This window comes from Corvus moneduloides, chromosome 12, assembly GCF_009650955.1.
Source record: "Corvus moneduloides isolate bCorMon1 chromosome 12, bCorMon1.pri, whole genome shotgun sequence".
NCBI lineage: Eukaryota > Metazoa > Chordata > Aves > Passeriformes > Corvidae > Corvus > Corvus moneduloides.
Window position 1 is genome coordinate 7,176,614 of NC_045487.1, and position 20,207 is coordinate 7,196,820.

A 20,207-nucleotide genomic window follows, 5' to 3' on the forward strand; every position below is an offset into this window, starting at 1 on the left:
GGGAATGCCCCTCCCGCGGCTGGGGCAGCTTTAGCGTGGCTTTGTCATTAACCTTTAATGAGAACAAACAAGCTGGCATGGGCCAGCGCTGCGGGCGCGCTGCCTGGCCGTGTGCCGGGCACTGGCTCCGCACAGCTGCCAGCACGGCACAGGCTTTGCACAAGGATGGTCAGAGCCGGGGCGGTGCCGGCAGTGATGCCATTCCCTGGGGAGAAGCAGCACGGGGTGAAAAGCCGGGTGGTGGCCACTGCCCACAGCAGCCACCAGGATGGGACTCTGCCCATCGGAGGGGAGAGCTGGGGGGATGCATCGCATCCAGACGAGGTAGGAGACATGGTCTTCATGCAGGTTCTGGAAGGCTGGGGTGGAGATGGGCTTTGCAGCGTGCTGGGCTGCTGGCTCCCGCAGGCCTGTGGCACTGGCATGGACGCTGCAGGCCGGTGGGCACCTGGGATGGTTTTTCTTTGGGTGCTTCTCAGAACCGGCCCAGCCTCACCAGCTTTTTTCCCAACTGTTCTCCCAATGTGGCTGGTGCTGTGCACCCCCCCAGGCACCCACCTGGGCCCTGGGACCTGAGGGTACCCTGAATCACAGCACTCTCTGGTGACACCGCTGCAACCCCAGCTCTGCAGGCTTGGCTGTGGCTGCCTCCAGAGCCACGTGTGGGTGCCCACAGTGGGACAGCCATGCCACCCTATGTGGAAGCCCCTGATGCCTCTTGTCCCCTGCAGGACCTGCAGGGAGGGTACCTGCTCTGGGCTGGGGAAGCAATCCCACAACAGGCTCACTCTCTGGGGGAGGGCTTAACTTTGTGGGAGCACCTCATACCTGCAAGGACCCCCAAGACTCTGTCCCAGTGCTTTTCCTCCTGAACCTGTCCTGACCTTGCTCTAAAATCAGCAGCAAACAGGAAAGGAGCCTGAGAGGGAGGTGTTTCTTCCTGCCCCAGTGACGTGGTGAGGGCAGCTGATCCCAGGCTGGATACAGTTGGCTGCTCCAGCCTCTGTCCAACCTGGAGGAGGGTGCCAGGATTGGGTATTCCCAGGACCAGGAGCTGTGCAGGGACCTACAGCGCTGGAGCATGGTGACATCTGTGCCACAGAGTCTCCTGGTTGTTTAGGGCACTAAACAGGGAGTTGTGGGCCTGAGAGGTGCTGCTGGCTGCTGGAATTGGCATGGAGGGCAGGTAGGTCTGCCACACTGCCCTGTGGGAGCTGGACCCCCGTGGGAAGCAGGACACACATTCCCACATGGGATTTGCACCCAGCATCTTTGGAGAGCCCTGTGAGGAAGCTCTGGCTGAAGAGAGCTCCTCCAAGGCTTTGGAGACTCAGGATACAAACCAGGGACTTTTGAGCAAGGAAACCCTTTTCCCAGTGGTTCCTAGGTCTTGGAGGGTGCCCACAGGCATGCCACGGGATTGCATGCTGTGGGAAGCCTACAGCAAAGCCACGGTGGTTTTATATATACATAAATATAACTATATATATATTTATTATATTTGTATATACTTATATTTAAACCCAAGCAATGCAGAAGCGAGCGGCAGTGGTGTGAGCGTCAGCTGCCCACGGCTTTGTGCCTGCCCGCACTGGAGCCGGCAGGGATGGGGGCGAGGGGCTGTGCATCCCCCACCCAGCTTCGGGGACTGCAGCAGCTCAGGGCCAGCGGTGCGTTCGGCAGGGCGGGGTGTGCCCTGCTCCCTGGTGTGTGCCCGGCCCTGGGTGCCGGTGGGAAGGGGATCTCCAAGGGAAGCGATCCAGAGACGGGCTGGAGGGGGGGAGTTTGCAGTGTGTTCCCCTCCCTTCCGCCTGTGCCTCAGTTTCCCTATTGGAGGGGTGGGGAGGGAAAGATAGGGACCGAACTGTGCCGTGCTCCGGGAGTAGCCGGTGCTGGTGGGGCCTCTTCCCTTCAAGGGGGTCAGGCATCCTCCCGTGTCCTCCCATCCTCCGTCCCCCTTGAGTCACGCCGGGGCTGCGGCGCTGGGCAGTGATGTCAGCCCGCGGGCAGGGGAAGCGGGGGAGGAGACTGCTGCCCGGGGGGAGCCCTCCGGCCACGGCCCCCGCACTCGGGCCGACAGACGGACGGACGGACGGCATGCGAGAGCAACAACCACCCGGGACACCGAGCCCAGCCCGAGGGGGATGTGCTGCCGCAGCACGCCATGAATGGCAAAGCGAAAGGTACCGAGCACCGGCAGCGCCAGGGCTCCCAGGCAAACGGTGATAATTTGGGGACCCCCAGCTGTTTGAGGCTCCCGGGGTGACGTGGCTGGGCTCAGGCGGGGATTTTTGGGGTGAGAAGTTTTCTTGGGAGGGAAGCTCTCCCTGATAGGGACACCAAGGACATACGCACCCGCCACCTGCAAGGGACACGGTTGTCTCCACGGGTTGCAGTGATGGGGTGTCAGGACAGGGTGTCCGTGCAGGATAGAACCCCTTGGCTGCCTGATGTTGCTGTTGCCCACACTGAGATCCAGGCTCTGCGTCTCAAGGCAGGAGAGGGGCCACAGCTGCCAGCTGCTCCGGGGTGATGCACCTCTGATGCCCCGGCAGTGCCTGATGCCATGGCAGCACAGTTTTCCTCGGAAAACTGTTTTTTTCCCTGCTCGTGCCCCCATGTCTGATGAGGACAAACAGAGCCCATCTCCATGTCGAGCATCCCTGGCATGGTGGCCCCAGGGGACCTGGGCAGAAGGGAGGGCCTTGGGGCTGCTTTTGTGCACTTGGACCAAATTGTCTGGGCAGGATTTGTGGGGGCAGATACTGGTACCCAACACAGTGCCCTGGAGATGAGAAGGTCGGGGGAAGGTGGCATGTGGGACCTCCACAAGGTTATGCCAATTCCAGAAGGATCCTTCTAGAGGATCCCAGAACCTTCGAGAGGGATCACAGCCCACTCAGGAGTGGAGTCTGGTGCCTATGGCCAGGATGCGGCCCCGTCTTACAGGGTACAGAGGTGAGCGGTGTCCGTGGGGATCCTGGCTGGGTGCTCGGTTTGTGCCTTTGGTGGTGGGGGACTTCACCAGGACCATGGTGGTCCTGGGCTGGTTCCCAGGAGCCATCCTAGAGAACACATTGGGCCTGAGCTTTGCCAGCCCCCGGGAAACCCCCTGCCCCAATGGTTGCCACTTTCCTGGTCACAGTTTGGGTTTGCATCTCCCTCTGGCTGGAGGCAGGGAGCCCATGGGATGAGTGGCGGGGTCAGGGGCTGTGAGCCCCCCCGAGGAACTGGCTGTGAGTGTCTGCCTGTGCCGTGCCCTGCCCTTCCGCAGGGATACTCCGCGGGGTAAATAAGCACTTCCTGCAATTCTTCCCATTCGCAGCTCCTTCCCTTTCCTGCCGCCCTCCCACTTGGCCCAAGGAGCCAGCAGCCTCCAGTGGCCGCAGGGGCGGATATCAGCGCCATGCCCCTACTGCCATGGGGCCGAGAGCAGGCAGCACCCATCCAACCCAAACTGCCGAGAGCAGCCAGCACCCAAACAACCACACCGCCATTCCCTGTTCCGGTGGGGGCTGTGGGGCTGTGACCTTATGGCTGGGACTTTCTCTCCGAGTGAGTCACGGGAGCCGGGATGCCATTCACTGACTCATCTGACTCCCAAAAGCCCCCAGTCCCTCTCCTCGCCCAGCACGAGGAGGAGCCGGGGGTGTCCTGCCTTCCTGGAGGAGAGGCAGAGCATGGAGAGGTCAGGGAAGAGGCGGCTCCCAGGCTCCTTGTGACCAAGGCGGCATGGCTTCAGTCCCGGATGCTCCCATCCCCTGTGCTGAGGGGGGATGAGGAGCGATGGGAGGGAAGAACTGCTCCAGCCCACGCTGGGAGCTGGCCAAGGGCCGTCCCGGGGCCGGAAGGGGCCGGCGGGGGCTGGGGTACGTGCCTGGGTTGGGGCAGCGGGGCCACAGCTGTGCAAACACGGATGCAGCGGCTGCTCTGGGGGGAGCCGAGCCAGCGGGCTGAGTTCACAGGCTCCCGAGGTCATCCCTGCCGTGCGCCCAAGTTTCACCCAAGGGTGCTTGGGCGGGGTGTTGTGGGACCCCCCACTTGCCCCAGACACCACGGGCAGGACGGACGGTCCTGTGTCCATCGTGGCTTCCCCCACTGGGGGACACTGGTGCCCTGCTGTGCCCCGGGGATGGCCTCAGTGGGGACCCACAGCCCAGCTCCTCCTGAGGAAGCCCCTTGGGCGCTCTAGGTGCTGCTGGCTGGTCGTGGGTGTCTTCTCCGAGGTGAGGGGTGCTGGAGGCTGCTGGGTTGGCTTCCCTGGGCACTGATGGCCTTCAATGAGTGACATCCCTGGAGGTGCTGGACAGAGCACCCCCAGCTCCCAGGGCTGCATGGCTGAGGACTCGGGGGGAGCCAGTTTGGGGCGTCTCTGACCAGGGCAGTGTTGATAAACCCGCCGGAGCGACCTGAGGCTGGTGTCTGAGTGTCGGAAACAGAAACCAGCTGGGACCAACCCAGCCGGTCGGACTGCCCCCTCCGCTGCTCAGACCAGCATTCTTGGGATCCCAATCATCTCCAGAGCACCAGGCGTCGTCGAGAGAGGAGCCGGAGGCCGGGCTGGAGAGCCCCGGGGTGGGCTCCAGCACCCCGCGTTGTGCTGCCTGTACAGCTGCTCACTGCCCTTTTGGCCACTGCCCACGGGCAGTGCTGGCCGAGGACGGACAGACGGACACACTCCCAGGATTGCATTTCCTACGCTGGGAGAGCTGGAGGCAGTCTGTGGCGCAGAAAAGGTGAAAAGCTTGGTCGGGAGGCAGGTTTGTTAGCACTGAGCCCTAACTAAGGGCAGGGGGCAGTGGGGCTTGCTGGGGCTGAATCTTTGGGGCAGGACCTCTCCTGCTCAGGAGAGAGAAAGGATGTGCATGGGGCTTTAGCCCATGGCAGAGACACGAGTGTGCCAGTGCTCTGCTGGTGCCAGCCTCATGGTAAGCCTGGCATGGGGCTCACCAGCCTGGGCAAGATACGGTGCACGGTGGTCCCTTCCAAGTGTGCCCCGGGCTCTGCTCCCTGTGGGGGCTGGCTGTGCTGCTGGTACCAGGTACCTCTTATCTCGGTAATGTCAGGAATGCTCTATGCTGGGGATTTTTCCTCCTCTGTGAGTCAAGCTCAAGCGTGCCAGGAACAGAGACCCCACACCCTGCCTGCCCGGCCTCATGCAGCCCTTCGGCACCTGGCTGGCTGCCCACCGGTGCTGGACTGGAGCATCCTTGGGGCTCCTGGAGCATCACTCCTGCAGAGCAGGGATATGGTGTCCCACTCCTCCAAGGGGGCTTGGGGTCCTGGCACAGGATCTGGGTTGCAGGATGCCAGGCCTGGGGACGCAGGGTGCCATGGTGCCACGGGAGAGCCGGGTCTGGGGCTGGAGCGCAGGGATGTGGTCCTGTCAGCAGCCACTGCTCCCTGTGGCAGTGAGGGAGCCTCCAGTGCTTTGGAGCAGGACCCAGCACGGCACAAGTGGCTGCTGGAGCCTCTGAGGTGCCTGGGCAAGTGGCTGGGGATTGCTCTGACTGCTGGGGAGTTGTGCTGGGGCATTGGTCCCCTCCAGCATACCCAACATCCTTCTCCCCTCCAGTGCCTCCAGCATCCCCCTCCCCCTGATGGTCTCGGCATCCTTCTCTCCTCTGACACCTTCAGCATCCTTCCCCAGTGCAGGCTTCTGCCTGGGAAACTCCCTTTAGAGGTCCCTCTGTGCCCCAAAACGGCAACGTGGGCTGGAGGAGGATAGGCTGGCAGGACCATCCTCACCCCGAGCTGGGACCTGCCCCACACATGGAGAGCCTTGTCCAGGGATGGTGGGTGCTCTCCCTATGGATGAGCCGCTGTAGCACCCAGCTGGGGAGCAAGCACGGGTGCCACAGGCCCTCATCGCTCAATGGGGAGCAGATTAAAGAGCCCTGCAGAGGGTAATCTGCAGGTCAGCTGTGCTGCCAGGGATTACAGCTCTTCGTAATGAGCTTAATTGGGACAGTGTTGTCCTGGAAAATGGAGGGACTGGCACCCAGATAACCGTGTCCGTGGGACCCGCCGAGTGGCTCTGTGGTCTGGGCTGGGACACGCGTCCCAAGGGGAAACCAGATGGACCTGCTGCCTCCTGGCTCCACTGGGATAGAGGTGAGTGGTGGTGGTTAGCTTTGACTGCAAATGGCTCTGGCATGTTCTGGGTGCTGCAAATCCCTGGCCCCAGCCTGACGTGCGGGGTGGTGAAGGGCACCGTGCCGGGGGGATGCCCACCGGTGGCTGAGTGGGTGTGAGCCGTGTGGGACCAGGCCGAGCCAGGGTCCTGGGCATGGGGAAGGAGTGGGGATGGCGGCAGAAGCCCCAGCAGTGCCTGTGTCCCTGTGCTGTTCACTGTCGGCCATGCTGGAGACAGGAGGAAAGGCATAGTGAGCCCCTTAGGATGTAGGGAGATGGCTCTGGCTCAGTCTGTCTGCCAGGGAAGCTGTGCATCCCCAGGGTCCTGCCTGGCCTCCCCTGGTGGGGTGGGGGATTGCTGGCACTGTGTGGGCTCATCCCCAGCAGCTCCCGCAGCTCTGCTCAGGGCTGGCTGGGACAGAGGGATTGACCTGCCATCAGTGGTGGCCAGAATGAAGTGGAGCATCCTGCATCCTGCTCCTCTGTGGCTGCCCTGTAGGCTGGGCTCCTCTCTGTGCACAGCTGGCACTGCTGGGGGTGGCAGGGCCAGGAGCCTTGTTCTCCCCTGCTCTTGCCTTGTCCTTTGGGATGCCCTCCCTGAGCGCCAGCCCCGACCAGGGATACAGGAATGGCTCCTGTGACATGGAGTGGCAGACGGGTCTGGGCCCTGAGACTCAGAAATCTGCTCCACCCCCAGCTGGTATCAACTGCACTGGCTGTGGTGGGGACAAGCAGGCAGTGGTTTCAAGGCTCCTGACACTGTCACTGCCAGGAGCAGAGGGCAGGGGTGCAGCAGCCATGGGGCTGGACACATGTGGCCTGCGCAGACTTTCCAGGGCCTGGCAGGGAATGGCTCAGCCTTTTCTTCCCCGATGCAGAGTTCCTGGCAAAGTTGGGAACTTTCCAAAGTGCTTTGTTGTCCTTGGGTTTCCCTCCTGGTTGCTGGAGCAAGCGAGCGGAAGCAAGTGAGGAGACAGCGAAGGGCTGGGCAGCCGGGTCCAGCCCTGTGCTTTTCCTGCCCCTGCAGCAGGGTGGCACGGGTGACAGTGGACATGGGACGAGGTGGGGTTCAGGAGGAGGTGTCTGGGCTTGGGCACCATGTAGCGTTTGCCACGGACACATCTGGGAAAGGCCATGGTATGCACTGGGCATCAGCCCCTTTCTGTGACTCCCATAGGGCCAAGCTGGGACACGACTGGGTGTGCCCACTGAGAGCTCACAGTGCCCAGAGCCCTCCTTCACCAAGAGCAGCATCTCTGGGGGCAGCATGAGATCTGTGTGCCGGTGCCACCAGGAATGTTCTTGGACTGAGAGAGTGGGAAGTCTCCCAACCCATGGTCTGTGGGTGCCATTCTCAGTCCTGGTGGCAGTCCTGCCTGCCTGTGTGTCCTCACCCCGCTGCTGGTGACCCTGCTGTGTCATTGTCCCCAGGGCGGCCCTCCAGGTCACACTCAACGATGTCACTGTCTGTGCGCCCGCAGCGCCGAGTCCTCGTCACCAAGATCAATAGGAGCCAGTCCTTCGCCGGAGTGAACTCATCGGCCGACCGGCCCTTCAGGTAGGAAATGGGTGCTCACGCTGCCTGCCACAAGGGACAGGGACAGGGACAGGCTTGGGCTTTGTGGTGGGACCTGCTGTGCATCCTGAGGCTCCTTCCCATCCAGCTGTCCTAGCATCTCGCTCAGGGACCTTTTTGGTAGCCAGGGGCTGTTGCACAGGGAGCTGCAGGGAACACTGAGGCCACGTGGGAGATAGAGCCCATCGTCCCAGCCTTCTGCAAATGCTGTGCCCCAGGTGGGGTGAGGACCCTGCAGCCATGTGGCTGCTGCCACCAGAGCATGGAGGGGGCAGGTGTAGCTCACCTCATTCTTCAACCAGCTCTTAAAAGAGCTTCCCTGTGACCATCTCATAATGTTAATGGGTGCAGTAAAGCTGGGGTGGCTTTGAAGTGTCTTGATGGCCTTGACATCCTGCGGCAGCCAGTTTCGGGGCTGAGTGCTGGTGTGAATCAGGGTTTCCTCAGGGTCACCTCAAACCTATCGTTTGAAAGGTTTTACCGGCTGCCCGCCAGCTGCAGTGTGAGGAGCAGCTGTTGCCTGCTCCAGCCTCTCCAGCCACTGGGGATGTTATGGTCCCTTCATACCCTTCCTCCTCCTCTCTGCTGAGCCTCCCCACGTGCTGCACTTCCCCTCCATCCCCCTCTGCACCATCCCTAGCTCCCGGCTACCCTCTCACAGGTAGTCCTTGGGTTCCAGGCAGAGCCTTCCTGCACTCTGGCCTCCTGCCCTGATCAACTTTGTCCCCAAGTCCTGTCCAGCCTTTGGGCAAAGTGACACTTTCCAGGTCACCAGCTCATTGCTGGATTTGTGGGTACCAGAGGGGGCCTCTTAGAAACAGAGAAGAGGGAGGACTTTTAGATGCCTGCAGCCAAGTGGTTGCTGGGGAGATGCTAGTGGGAGATGCCTCCAGGGACCCTGGAGGATAGGAATGAGGAGGAATGGTGGAAATTAGGCGCTTACCCATTGCTTGGGAGGAGGCCAAGACATTCATTTCCCCACTGATGATTCGGGGAAGTCTTTTTGTCACTTCTGTGAAGAGCAGCACAGGATGGGAGGTACAGCCTGAGGCTGGGAAATGAGGAGCCCATGGTGTCTCCTGGGCACCGGTGGCGCGACGATGCTTTGGAAGGAGGAAGGGAAGAGCCGGTCTGAGCGAGGCGTTGCTCGCTCGGCTGGGGAGTGACTCCATTGCACAAGGCAGGAAGGGTGGTGTTCGGTGTTCGGGTCCCAGTGCTGGGTCGGCATCCCGCGGGTCAGCCGGGGGAGGCAGCTCCATCCAGCAGGTTTGGTGACATCTGGAGAGGCAGAGCATCAGTGAGGATGTCCCTGCCCCATGTCGCTGTGCTGTGTGATGAGGTGACAGGGCTGCTGGTCCCCAGGATGCTCCCATGCTGGATTGGGATCCTTGCCTGATCCTGGAAGCACAAGGTGGCATATTTCACTCTGCCACAGTGCCCAGGGAGCACCTCTATGCCCCTGGCAACCTGGGTGCTGGGGATGGAGCCCAGCATGGCCCCATTCGAGGCCAACAAGGTCTGGAGATGTCCCCAGAGGCACTCCAGGAATTTAGCCTGACTCCAGCTGGTGCTATCTCTGTTTGCTTTGGCTCCCCCCAGCTGGCACCAGGAACCCTCCACCTCCGCAGAGGCTACATCACAGCCAAACTCCTGGACCCCACTGGGACAATGTTGCCTCCCTGCTCTTCTCCATCTCCACATTTTTGGGTTTCTCCTTGTCTTTCCCATGGCTTTGGGGCAGCCAAATGCATTGCCAGGGGGCTGCAGGCATGTGGTGCAGGCAGTGCTGCCCAGTCTCATGGCTCTGTGTCTTCCAGCCCTGCTGGACACTTAGAATGGCTTCCAGGGAGTCCTGGGAGGGCCAGGCAGGTCCCAGTGGACCTGGCCTCCATCCCAGAAATCACCCTTGTCTCCAAACAGGCTGGCTGGGGCATCCAGAAAGACCCTGGTGCTGCATGCTGATCCCAGCCTCTCTCCCCAGGAATCTCTCAGCTTTCACCCCCACTGTCTCCCGCAAGACTGGCTCCAGGGTCAGTAGGATGTTCTCAATGTCCCACAAGTCCCCACCACCCAAGGTGCCTCAGCCCAACCGCCTGGACGAGGTGTACGAAGCTCTCAAGAAGGGCCTGACGTAAGTGCTGGGTGGGTGGAGGCAGGGAGCTCCTGAGGGGCATGGAGACAGCTTGTGACATGGGTTGGGGTTGGGAGCTCTCTGCTCTCACCAGGCATAGACATGGCAGGTCTCTTGGGCACATTGCCTTGGGGTCCCAGATTGTGTGGGGTCCCACATCCCACCACATCCCATGTAGAGGCATATATGGGTTCCCACAACTGGGTCCTGGAACAGGGAGTGGGGATATGTTGCCACATGTGTTGGGTTGGTGTGGGCTGTGGGGAGCAGAAGTCCTGGACACAGTGTCCCAACCTGACCCCAATGGTGTGGTTGCCCCCAGAGCCTACCTGGAGGTGCACCAGCTGGAACTGGAGAAGCTCAGCACACAGATCCGTGAGTCCAAGAGGAATTCACGCCTGGTGAGTGCCACTTGGGAAGAGCCTTATGGGGAGTGGTGCTTTGGGTAGACAGCCGGGGTTGTGGGCACAGCTGCGGCAACTCATGGTCCATCTGTACCTGGGGCAGAGCCTGTTTCTGTGGGGTTGTAGGGGCCAGCCCAGGCTCTGGTGTTGGGGCTCCTGTCCCTCTGTCATGCACTCCCCAGCCCTGGCTGGGTGCTGCATGTCCCACTGCTGTGCTATGGGTGGTGGGTGCCATGTGCTGGGTCTTCTTTGGGTGGGCAGAGCTGGCTTTGTGCTACGTCTTATCCCTCTCATCTCTCCTCCAGGGTTTTCTCTACGATCTGGATAAGGTAAGCGGGATCAGTGTCTTGTCCCCCTTGTATTCCCCTTCCTTGTGCCTGGGATGTGCTACTGCCAGCCCTGCTCCGCTAGCACTGCCCTGCTGCCGTGTCCTCTGAGAAGGAGAGGGACTGGGGCTCTGTGGGCAGAGTGGCCCTGGGTGGGGCATAAGGAGAGATGGTCTTGTAACCCCTTTGAGGCAAACAAAAGCTGTTGTTAGTGAGTGCAGGGCTTGGGTTAGCTCAGAGGCTGGGACAAAAAAGCACCCTGGAGCCTGGCTTGGCTCCTGGAGGGCCTTCTGGAGCAGGGGAGTCTGGAGGAGGCTGCAGCACATGGGTGCTTCCCACTGGCTGCCACCCTGCACCTCCCAGGCAGGGCTGGTGACCAGGACCCACCCCAGCCTCAGGACAGGGGACACAGAGGGCACATCCTGACCTGTGGCTGCTCCACAGAGGGGCTGCACTGCTGCTCACACCATCTTCTCTGCTTTTCCAGCAAGTGAAGTCAATCGAGCGCTTCCTGCGTCGCCTGGAGTTTCACGCCAGCAAGGTGAGAGCTGGGGCGGTGCTGGGGTGGCCGTGCTGTCCCCAGCCCTGCCCCTCACCACAGCTCGGGCCTGTCCTTGCAGATAGATGAGCTGTATGAGGCTTACTGCATCCAGCGGCGGCTCCGCGATGGAGCCCACAACATGGTCAAGGCTTACAGCACGGGCTCGCCGGGCAGCCGGGAGGCACGCGAGAGCCTGGCCGAGGCCAGCAAGGGCTACAAGGAGTACACAGAGGTGAGACACCTGGCTAGGGTGGGCTGGCAGGGTGCTGAGTCCATGGATGGCTGCTGATGGGTCCTGTCCATCTGTCTGTCTGTTCCCAGAACATGTGTCTGTTGGAGAATGAGCTGGAGAGCCAGCTGGGCGAGTTCCACATCCGGATGAAAGGTACCATGTCCTGCTCCATCCCTGTCCTGCTGCCTGCCTGCCTGCCTGCTGCCTGCTGACGCCCCTCTGCCTTCTCTTGCAGGACTGGCAGGCTTTGCCCGGCTTTGTGCTGGTGACCAGTATGAGGTTGGTGGGACCATATGGGTTGGGTTCTGCTCTTCCTCTGCCCTGTTGTCCTTGGGGTGTCTCAGGGGTGTAGGTGGGTGCTGGCGTGGAGGGCATGTTGCAGGGTGGTGGTGGGTGGTGGTGGGTGACATGGGTCCATGGCCATGCCTGGGGACATACAGAGAGCACCCATCACCTTGGGGTCATGTCTCCCCTATACCCACACCTCTGCATCCCCAGATCTTCATGAAGTACGGACGGCAGCGGTGGAAGCTGCGAGGGCGCATTGAGGTGAACAGCAAGCAGGTGTGGGACAGCGAGGAAATGGTTTTCTTGCCCCTCGTCACCGAGTTCCTCTCCATCAAGGTACAGTGCAGAAAAGGGCAGGGATGGGTGGGCCAGCTATCCTCCTGCATCGTAGAGTCATTTAGGTTGGAAAAGACCTCTGTGCTCATCAAGTCCAACTATTAACCAGCACTGCCGATCCCACCATTAAGCTATGTCCCCAAGTGCCACATTCACATGTTTTCTGAACACTTTCAGGGATTGTGATTCCACCACTTCCCTGAGCTTCTCTCCAGCACCTTGCCTAAACCTCACACTCACTGGCCCATGGCTTTATCTCCTCCTTTCCTTCCTCTCCTCCTCCAGGTGACAGAGCTAAAGAGCCTGGCCAACCACGTTGTGGTGGGCAATGTGTCCTGTGAGACCAAGGACCTCTTTGCGGCTCTGCCCCAGGTAGTGGCTGTGGATATCAACGACCTGGGCACCCTCAAACTCAGCCTGGAGGTGACCTGGAAGTGAGTACCTCAGCAGGCATTGCTGGTGGCACATGGCAGTGCTGGGGATGCCCAGCATGGAATGGCAAGAGATGGCCCACCCCAGGCTGTCTCCTGTCCCAAAACTGGGCTGTAATTATGGAAAACCAGAGCTGTACTGGAGGGAGTCCTGGTGTCTTGAGACCCCCCAGGCTGGTGCACACCCCTCACCTCCCTGCTGTCCTCCCCAGCCCCTTCGACAAGGACGACCAGCCCTCGGCAGCCAGCAGTGTCAACAAGGCTTCCACGGTGAACAAGAGGTTCTCCACCTACAACCAGAGTCCCCCTGACACGCCGTCCCTGCGGGAACAGGCATTCTATGTAAGTGTGCACCAGGCAGGGCTGCTCAGGAGACATGGCCAGTGGAGGGATCCTCACAGGGATGTGCCTAGGCAACGTCTCAGAGGGTGGCACAGCTCAGGGACGGGTAGGCAGCTCCTTCCTCTCCAGCCATCCCACCAGGACTCCCCAGTACCGGCACATGCTCCTCCCTCCCACATTCACAGCTCCTCTTCTCTCTGCCCAAGAGCCCGGAGCGGGCGGCTGACAAGCGTGGCTGGTCCTTGCTGGACATCTTTCGGGAGACACTCTTCGAGAAGCTGTCTCAGAGCTGCTCCTGCGGCGATGTCTCCTCGGCCGAGCTCGGGAGATGGCCGCAGCAGGGCCGCGTAAGTGCAGGGCTGGAGCAGGCCAGTAGCTTAGCCCAGCGCTGTGGCCATCCTGCAGTAGCTGTAGCCACTCCTTGTCTCCTACTCTCCCTTGCTGATGCCCAAAGGCCTGATCCTGCCAGGCTGGGTCTGGCTGGTCCTGCAGAGCTAGTCCCCAAGCTAGGGAAGCCTGGGTTCACCCCCATGCAAGAGCTGGGCACTAGTGAGTACACAGCTTCTCCGTGTCCCCGTGCTGGTGGCATTGGTGTGGTGCTGGTGATGGTGCTGGTGAGATGGTGCTGGTGTGGCAGTGCTGGCGTGGCACTTGTGTGATGCTGTCATGGTGCTGGTGTGACTAACATGGAATTGGCGTGGCACCAGTTCAGTGATGGTGACCCACAAAGTTGGTGTGGTGGCCAGTGGTGTCCCCACAAGCTGGTGCTGGAGCTGTTGCTGTCCTTGCAGCCATGGTGGGTGGTGTCCTTGGCTCCATGTGTTGTATCCCACTGTGCTAGGGGGCCGCTGGCACCCCAAGGCTCCAGGACATATGGGGCTGGTCATGGGGAGCTGGATTGCCTGCTGGCATGGGGTGGGATCGAGAGCTGGAATCTGCCAAGTGCTTGCTGACCATCCTGCTGTGCCAGCAGAGCCATGGCAGCCTCAGTGCCCTCCAGCTCAGATCGATCCTGCCCCTGCTTGACACGCAGACAGCTGGAGGAGCAGGGGAAGCAGGAGCAGGGTCTCGGCTGACACCATTCTCCCCCTCTCCAGAACATGCTGCGGCGCCAGGAGGAGCTGGAGAATGGCACAGCCTGGTCCATCTCCTCTGAGTCCTCGGACGACTCCTCCAGCCCCCAGCTGTCCGGCAGCGCCCGCCATGCCACACACAAGCCCATCGTGCAGCCCGAGGTGCAGGCCTCCGCCCCCGCCATCGAGATCTCCTTCTCCCAGCAACCAGAGGAGGCTGATGCCGTGCTTGGGGCCAGTGGCAGCAGTGTCCCCTCCGCTGGGAGCCAGCCGGAGGAGCCAGGCAGCCGTAAGAAGGAGACAGTGGCCAACGGGCATGTGCCCTACTCCCGGACTCTGAGCCACATCAGCGAGGCCAGTGTGGATGCCACAATGGAGGTCAAGACTGCGGAGAGCTCTTGGGAGCCCGCACCCAGCCCAGAGGACACAGGGATGGGCGAGCAAGACGCAGACCCTGGTGCTGCAGTGGCAGCTGCTGTGGCAGGGCAGGACAGGGCCACTGAGGCCAAGCCCCGTGCCTCTGTGGCATGGGCCACCTCCTGCGAGGAGGAGGCTGGCAGGGCCGAGCCAGTGCAGAGCCAGGCACCAGCACAGAGTGACTATGGCACCGGGACCCCCACAGCACTGGCACAAGCCTCTGCAGAAGAGAGGCCCGTCCCAACCCTACCACAGCCCACCAGCATCCCTGAGGTGCTGCGGGGGAAGATGGTGGATTCAGGTCTGGAGGAGGCAATTGGCCTTCTGGGCTCAGCTCTGGATGACTATCGGGGACAGTTCCCAGAGCTGCAGCCCCTTGAACGGGAGCTCAAACGTCTGGAGGAGATGCTGCTGGTGAGGGGCTCCCAGCTGTGTCACGGGGCAAGGGTGACAGGGTGATCTTGGCTGGCAATGCCTGGAGATGATTGGGACAGGGACAGCCATTGTGGCAGTGCTCTGAGACAATGGAGACAAGACCATCCCTGCTGGCAGTGCCCAGGGGTGATGGGGATGGGGCCATCCCTGCTGGCAGTGCCCAGGGATGGTGGTGATGGGGCCATCCCTGATGGCATAGCCTGGTAATGTGGGTGGCAGGGCAATCTTGGCTGGTGAGCCAGGATTCAACTCCACCATGCCTTCCTCCACAGCAGAAGCAAGGCATCTTCCTCAGCCGGGCCTCCAGCATCAGCCTGACAGTGGAGCACGCGCTGGAGAGCTTCAGCTTCCTCAACACCTCCGACATGGAGGACTCAGAGGGCTCTGAGGAGGAGCCTCTCCAAGATGAGAGGTGCACAGTGGGGCTCATAGGATGGGGCACAGGGCAGGAGATGGCCTTGGGGCAGTTGGAATGGGGGATGTTCAGCTCTGCCAGGGTGCCTAAGCATATTTAGACCTGTTCCTCACAGCTTAGGGAACATCCAGAAAGTACCCGGTCCTTCTGGTAGCACCCTGCAGCTCTCTGTGAGGGGTGGGCTGGAGGCAGCCCCTGTGCCCCTGGGACTTATCCTCTGCCCTGTGGGTGGGGAAGGGGCAGGTCCAGGTGTCCTGTGCTGATCCACTGCCTTGATCTCTCCCTGGCTTGCAGGAGGGCTGGCAGACCCCTGCGTGGCACCAGGGCCCCCAGCGCTGGCGAGATGGGGGCAGATGACACTGGAATGTGCAGTGGTTCTGAGGCCAGCACTGACCCCATGAGCACCGGCAATGAGTTCCTGGATAAGGCTCTGGTGCTTCACCTTAACAACTGCAACAGCCTGCTGCTGGTGAGGACCAGGGTGGGATATGGCAGCAGGAGACACCCTAGGGTGGGCGGTATGTGAGCCCTTGAAGGGGGTCTTGCTGCAGCCTGAAGGCTGTGATGTGGGCAGTGAGCTCTGTCACTGAAGTCCCTGGTTTGGCTGTGCCTTGCAGAAGCTGGGCACCTTCGGTCCCCTGCGGTGCCAGGAGATGTATGCCCTGGACAGGCTGCTGCGGGAGTCGCAGGTGCTGGAGATCGTGTGCCAGCTGACGGAGGAGCGCGCAGGAGCAGCCACCTCAGCTGCTGACGGTAAAGAGACAGCTGAGGGGACCCTCTGTGCCACCCTGGAGGCTGTGTGAAACCTGTGTCCACTCGTGGGCATGGCTGGGCAGTGAGGGACCATGCCAGACAGAGGGCAGGAGTCACCCGCCTGCTGCCATGGCCTTGGGGAGGTCTGACAGTGCCTGTTCCCACAGTGGTGCAGTTCTCGACACGGAAGGAGGGCGTGCTGCCCCTTTGGGACCTCTGTGTGGAAGTGCCCAATGTCTACACCTGCCCCGTGGAGCGGTTCCTGCAGGTGCTCAGTGCCCAGTATGCAGCTCCCATCAGCGAGCAGCACCCTGGTTTGGCTGATGCTGGTGAGTGGGTGCCCAGGGGTGTTTGGGGAGCTGTCAGTCTCACTCAGTGACCATGAGTGGGAGGATATGGGTGCCAGGAGCTCCACAGAGGGGTGACCATGGCTGCTGCACACCCTGATCCTGATTCGTTCCCACAGTGTGTGTGAAACTGGTGGAGGACGTGCTGAATCGGCGGCTGCCCCGGCGGCCCGGCAGCGCCCAGAGCGAGCAGGTCACCATCTTCCAGTACTGGAGCCATTTTGAGTCACTCGGTGCCCTGGTGCTTGACACCTACATGATGGAGCTGGCAGAGGAAGGTGGGTGTCCTCCCACCCTCCTTAAGCCCTGGGATGGGGTGCCAGAGTATCACCATAGTGACTGATCACCCTGCAGCAGTGCCATGACCATTCTGGGGCACCACCCAGAGGCTCAGCCATCCTTGGGGTGGGCAAGTCTGATCCAGAGTGCAGCCCAGTCCCATGCTGCCTTCCCATATCCTTGCTGTAGGTCCCCAGTGTCTTGGGGAGCAACTCCATGCATTGGCACCCTGCGTGGGGCCCCCTCTGCCCAGCATGGATCCAGGGTGCCCAGGGATGGGTGGCAGGGGCGTGGGGGCAGTGCCATGTGACTCTCCACACCTTGGCTGAGCTGATGGCTTCCCGCAGCGCTGCTGGCACAGAACCTCAACTCAGACGACCAGGATGTGGTGCTGCGTGCCCTGAAGCGCGTGCCCGAGGGCCGCCTGAAGAAGGAGGGACTGAAGGCACTGAGCCTGCTCCTCGTGGAGGGCAACAGCAAGGTGGTGAGCGCCGTGTCAGCCCAGCTCCGCAGCCTGGCGGAAAACCCCCGCTTCCGCCAACGGGTACGTGCTGGGCAAGCCAGGGACGAGGTGGGCTGGTGCCACAGCCCCCGGGGGGCTGCCCCCGGCTCTGCTGCGGATGGTGGCCCTGACTCCCCTATCTCCCCCAGGCCCTCGTGTGCTTCCTGGAGCAGCTGGAGGATGAGGAGGTGCAGACACGTGTGGCAGGGTGTGCGGCGCTGGGCTGCTTGAAGGTGAGGGATGTGGGGAGGGGGCAGCAGGGCTGCATGTTCCAGAGGAAGAGGAAACACGTGGCTGGTGACTCTGGACACACCTGCACAGCCTCCTGCTCCTGGGAGAGAAGAGCTGGGGATGCCCCAAATGTGCTGTAGCAGCAGGCAGGGGCAGAGCAGGAAGGAAAAAGGAGGGAAGAAAGAGGATGAGGGGCTTTTCTGGACCATGGGGCTGCAATGCCCTGTACTGCCTTCCCCATCTGACTGTGTTCCTGCTCCACCCCTGACACTCAAACCTCCTCTCCTTATCCCTTCTCCTGCAGGCCAAGGAGAGCATCGAGCAGCTGGTTTACCTGTGCCAAACCGACAAAGAGCCTGTGCGGGAGGCAGCCAAGCAGAGCCTGATGCTGTGCGGTGAGTGTCCCACTGCTTCTCTGCTTGCTCCTCACCCACAGCATCCCAAGTGGCATCTCCTGGTGCCAGCAGTGCCCATGGGAGATGGGGCTCTGTGGCTGGTCCCTGCCTACCCCACGCACTCTGGTTCATCATGCTCCAAGCTCTGCCAGGCAAGAGCAAGCTGGCAGTGAGGGCCAGGCATCCTGTAGCCACAGCACTAAGCCTGGTTGTTATTTATTATTTGCTAGATGGCCCTGAGAGAACCATCTGAGTGGGTTTCTAGGCCTCCAGATCGCGGCAGCTGCTGCACAGGTTGGGACACGTGAGCTGTCCTTGTCTCCCTTGTCCCTGCTCCGGCCGCTTTGCTCACGAATGTCTCCGTCTTAGAGCCTGTCAGCTGTGTCACGTTTTGGGGTCTGTGTGTCTTGGTTGTTGATAGTGCACATCCCACTGGCACCCTGACACATGTAGATGCCTTGTGTCCTATGTCCCAGCAGATTGTCCATGTCACCACCTCTTGCTGGGGATGGCTGCTGCAGGCAGATTTGTGGGCAGAGCTCAGAGTGAGCCTGTAGCGTGGATGTGTGCATCCCTGTGTGTGCCTGGGGGTCCCGGGGGAGCCCTTGGGACCCCAATGCCAGTGCATGCAGATGTGCACAGCTGTTGGAACCACTGGAGCTGGCACAGCCCTGAGCAGTGGTCCCTTGGCCCCAAGTGGGGCTCTCCACAAGCCAACACTCCTGCAGCCCAAACACGGGTTATCCCTGCCCCGCGTGGGCAGCTGAGAACAGGATTTGCAGCCTCTGAATCAGGAGCTCTGGGGACTTTTTGATCCAGATCCCAGCTGGGACCTGCCCAGGGGCATGCTAAGGAGAACGAGAGGTTTCCGTGCTGTGGCCATAGCACGCAGGCTCAGCTCTGCCAGGTGTTAGGCATGCTTCCCTGGAAAGGCCAGGGTAGGTGGCCAGGGATGGGCAGGGGACAGAACTTACACAGTTTGGATCACTGACCATGGCGTTTACTTGCAGGGGAAGATGGTAAATCAGCTCACCGGCGACTGGAGGAGACCCTGGACAGCCTCCCGCGGATCTTTGCACCAGCCAGCATGGCCAGTACAGCTTTCTGAGACCCACGCACACCCACCTGCCATCTCTGAGGGCAAAGGCACCGCTGGGCCGCCCGGGCTTGCACGGACTGGGGACCCGGCAGCTCCCGCTCTCAGCACCACATCACAGTATTACCCCGCCCACCGGCAGCTCGCCACGGCTGCACACTGCCTTACGGAGCACCGCTTCCCTGTCCCTGGCCACCAGCCCCACAGGTGCCACCTCCGCACCACTGGGCAGGGGGCTCGCTGCACATCCCACCCTCTGATCGCTATTTAAAATACCCAGGGAGCCCACCCTTCCTGCCCCCCTCGCTGGCTACAGCTGCTGGCACTGGGGCGGCGGGGAGAGGTACTGGATTTCTCTGCCTCCTCTTGCCTTCCTCTCGCTCGAGGGCACGCGCCCTGTCCCGGAAGGACCTGCACTTTGGAAACCTCGCTGTTTCTTTCCAGGAGCTGCCAGGGCCATGGGGACTGCTGCCCTCTGCCACCTGGAGTCCCCAGGACTTAAATAAAATGAAATATGAGATATTAATATATTCTGCTGGCGTTTCTTCTTTCCAGCTCCACATGCTCCTGTCCCTCCCTGGCTTGTGGCTGTAGGGAGTGTAGTGAGATGTGGCCTCAGCCCAGAGCCTTTCCTGGCCTGTTGGGAAGTGCTGTGGAGGGCAGGGGCAGGAGGAGTGATAGAGGGATGGACAGATGGATGGACAGAAGCTGCCACCTTTTTTTTGTTTGTTTTATTTTATTTTTTATTTACAGATTTTTGCAGAAAAACAAAAGCAAAAAATTCTTTTCTATGTCTCTATAAATCTATATATAATGTAATTACAGAGAATGACTAATTTTGATTTTAAACCAGAAATAAAAACAACCTTTAAAGAGTGTCGGTGTCACTGTGAGGGTGTTTCTTTGGCCCCAGTGCTCTGGGGCAGGGCAAGTTGGGTGTCAGCATAGCTGCCTGGAGGATGACAGGGGATGTAATGGGAAATAATTGTGATTTTTGGCATTTCCCTGCCCTGCAACTCAGCCAAATGTTGCCAAAATTTGGCTGCTGGGCATGGGATGCATCACCCAAGATGGTACGAGGTGGTGACACAGGATGGGGGCCACCGAAACCAGGGCTGCCCTGGGAATGGAGACAGCCCTACTGTGTGTGCAAATCCATATGTTCCCCATCTCCAGCTGCTGTTGGTTAACTAGGCCCTGACTTCAAGTTTGGACCAGTAAGGACCCATGTCCAGCACTGGAAGCAGATTGCAGCCGGCAGCTGTGGTGGCCAAGCCATGTTCCCAAATGTCCCCACACCGGATGGGTGTGACAGGGAATGCTAAACCACCCTGTGAGCTGCTCTGCCTCACTGGCTGTGCCTTGTCCCAGGATATCCGCTGTCCCCACCTTGCTGTGTAGGGGACACACCACTGGGCTGGAAGGGAGGCTGCTCTCTGTGTCCCCTCTTGCTGCTTGTCCCTCTTCCTGAGGGCTGGGGGTTTTTTGGAGGTTTTTGTGCCCCTCCTGTGCAGCTCCTCGG

General features: G+C 60.8%; 1 protein-coding gene across 12 annotated transcripts in view; it reads left to right on the forward strand.

Moving 5' to 3' along the window:
* RIPOR1 (RHO family interacting cell polarization regulator 1) overlaps nt 1-19,561 on the forward strand; it is a 31,995-nt gene extending 12,434 nt beyond the window's left edge. For 3 of the 12 annotated variants that reach the window (XM_032121392.1, XM_032121393.1, XM_032121385.1), the window contains 22 exons: nt 7,567-7,693; nt 9,693-9,842; nt 10,165-10,243; nt 10,552-10,575; nt 11,060-11,113; nt 11,193-11,345; nt 11,435-11,498; nt 11,581-11,624; nt 11,844-11,969; nt 12,255-12,403; nt 12,613-12,742; nt 12,949-13,089; nt 13,840-14,646; nt 14,940-15,079; nt 15,377-15,551; nt 15,700-15,835; nt 16,003-16,164; nt 16,302-16,460; nt 16,809-17,005; nt 17,113-17,196; nt 17,499-17,589; nt 18,600-19,561. In XM_032121392.1, coding sequence (XP_031977283.1) covers nt 7,593-7,693; nt 9,693-9,842; nt 10,165-10,243; nt 10,552-10,575; nt 11,060-11,113; nt 11,193-11,345; nt 11,435-11,498; nt 11,581-11,624; nt 11,844-11,969; nt 12,255-12,403; nt 12,613-12,742; nt 12,949-13,089; nt 13,840-14,646; nt 14,940-15,079; nt 15,377-15,551; nt 15,700-15,835; nt 16,003-16,164; nt 16,302-16,460; nt 16,809-17,005; nt 17,113-17,196; nt 17,499-17,589; nt 18,600-18,697 — 3,264 coding nt within the window. In that variant the 5' untranslated portion in view covers nt 7,567-7,592 and the 3' untranslated portion in view covers nt 18,698-19,561. Of the gene's footprint in view, nt 1-62; nt 325-789; nt 1,187-1,887; nt 2,223-4,654; nt 4,737-7,566; nt 7,694-9,627; nt 9,843-10,164; nt 10,244-10,551; nt 10,576-11,059; nt 11,114-11,192; nt 11,346-11,434; nt 11,499-11,580; nt 11,625-11,843; nt 11,970-12,254; nt 12,404-12,612; nt 12,743-12,948; nt 13,090-13,839; nt 14,647-14,939; nt 15,080-15,376; nt 15,552-15,699; nt 15,836-16,002; nt 16,165-16,301; nt 16,461-16,808; nt 17,006-17,112; nt 17,197-17,498; nt 17,590-17,819; nt 17,884-18,599 lie in introns of those variants that run through there. The other 9 variants (XM_032121387.1, XM_032121386.1, XM_032121395.1 and 6 more) reach the window with 9 other exon arrangements.
* Nucleotides 19,562-20,207: the final 646 nt, after the last annotated feature.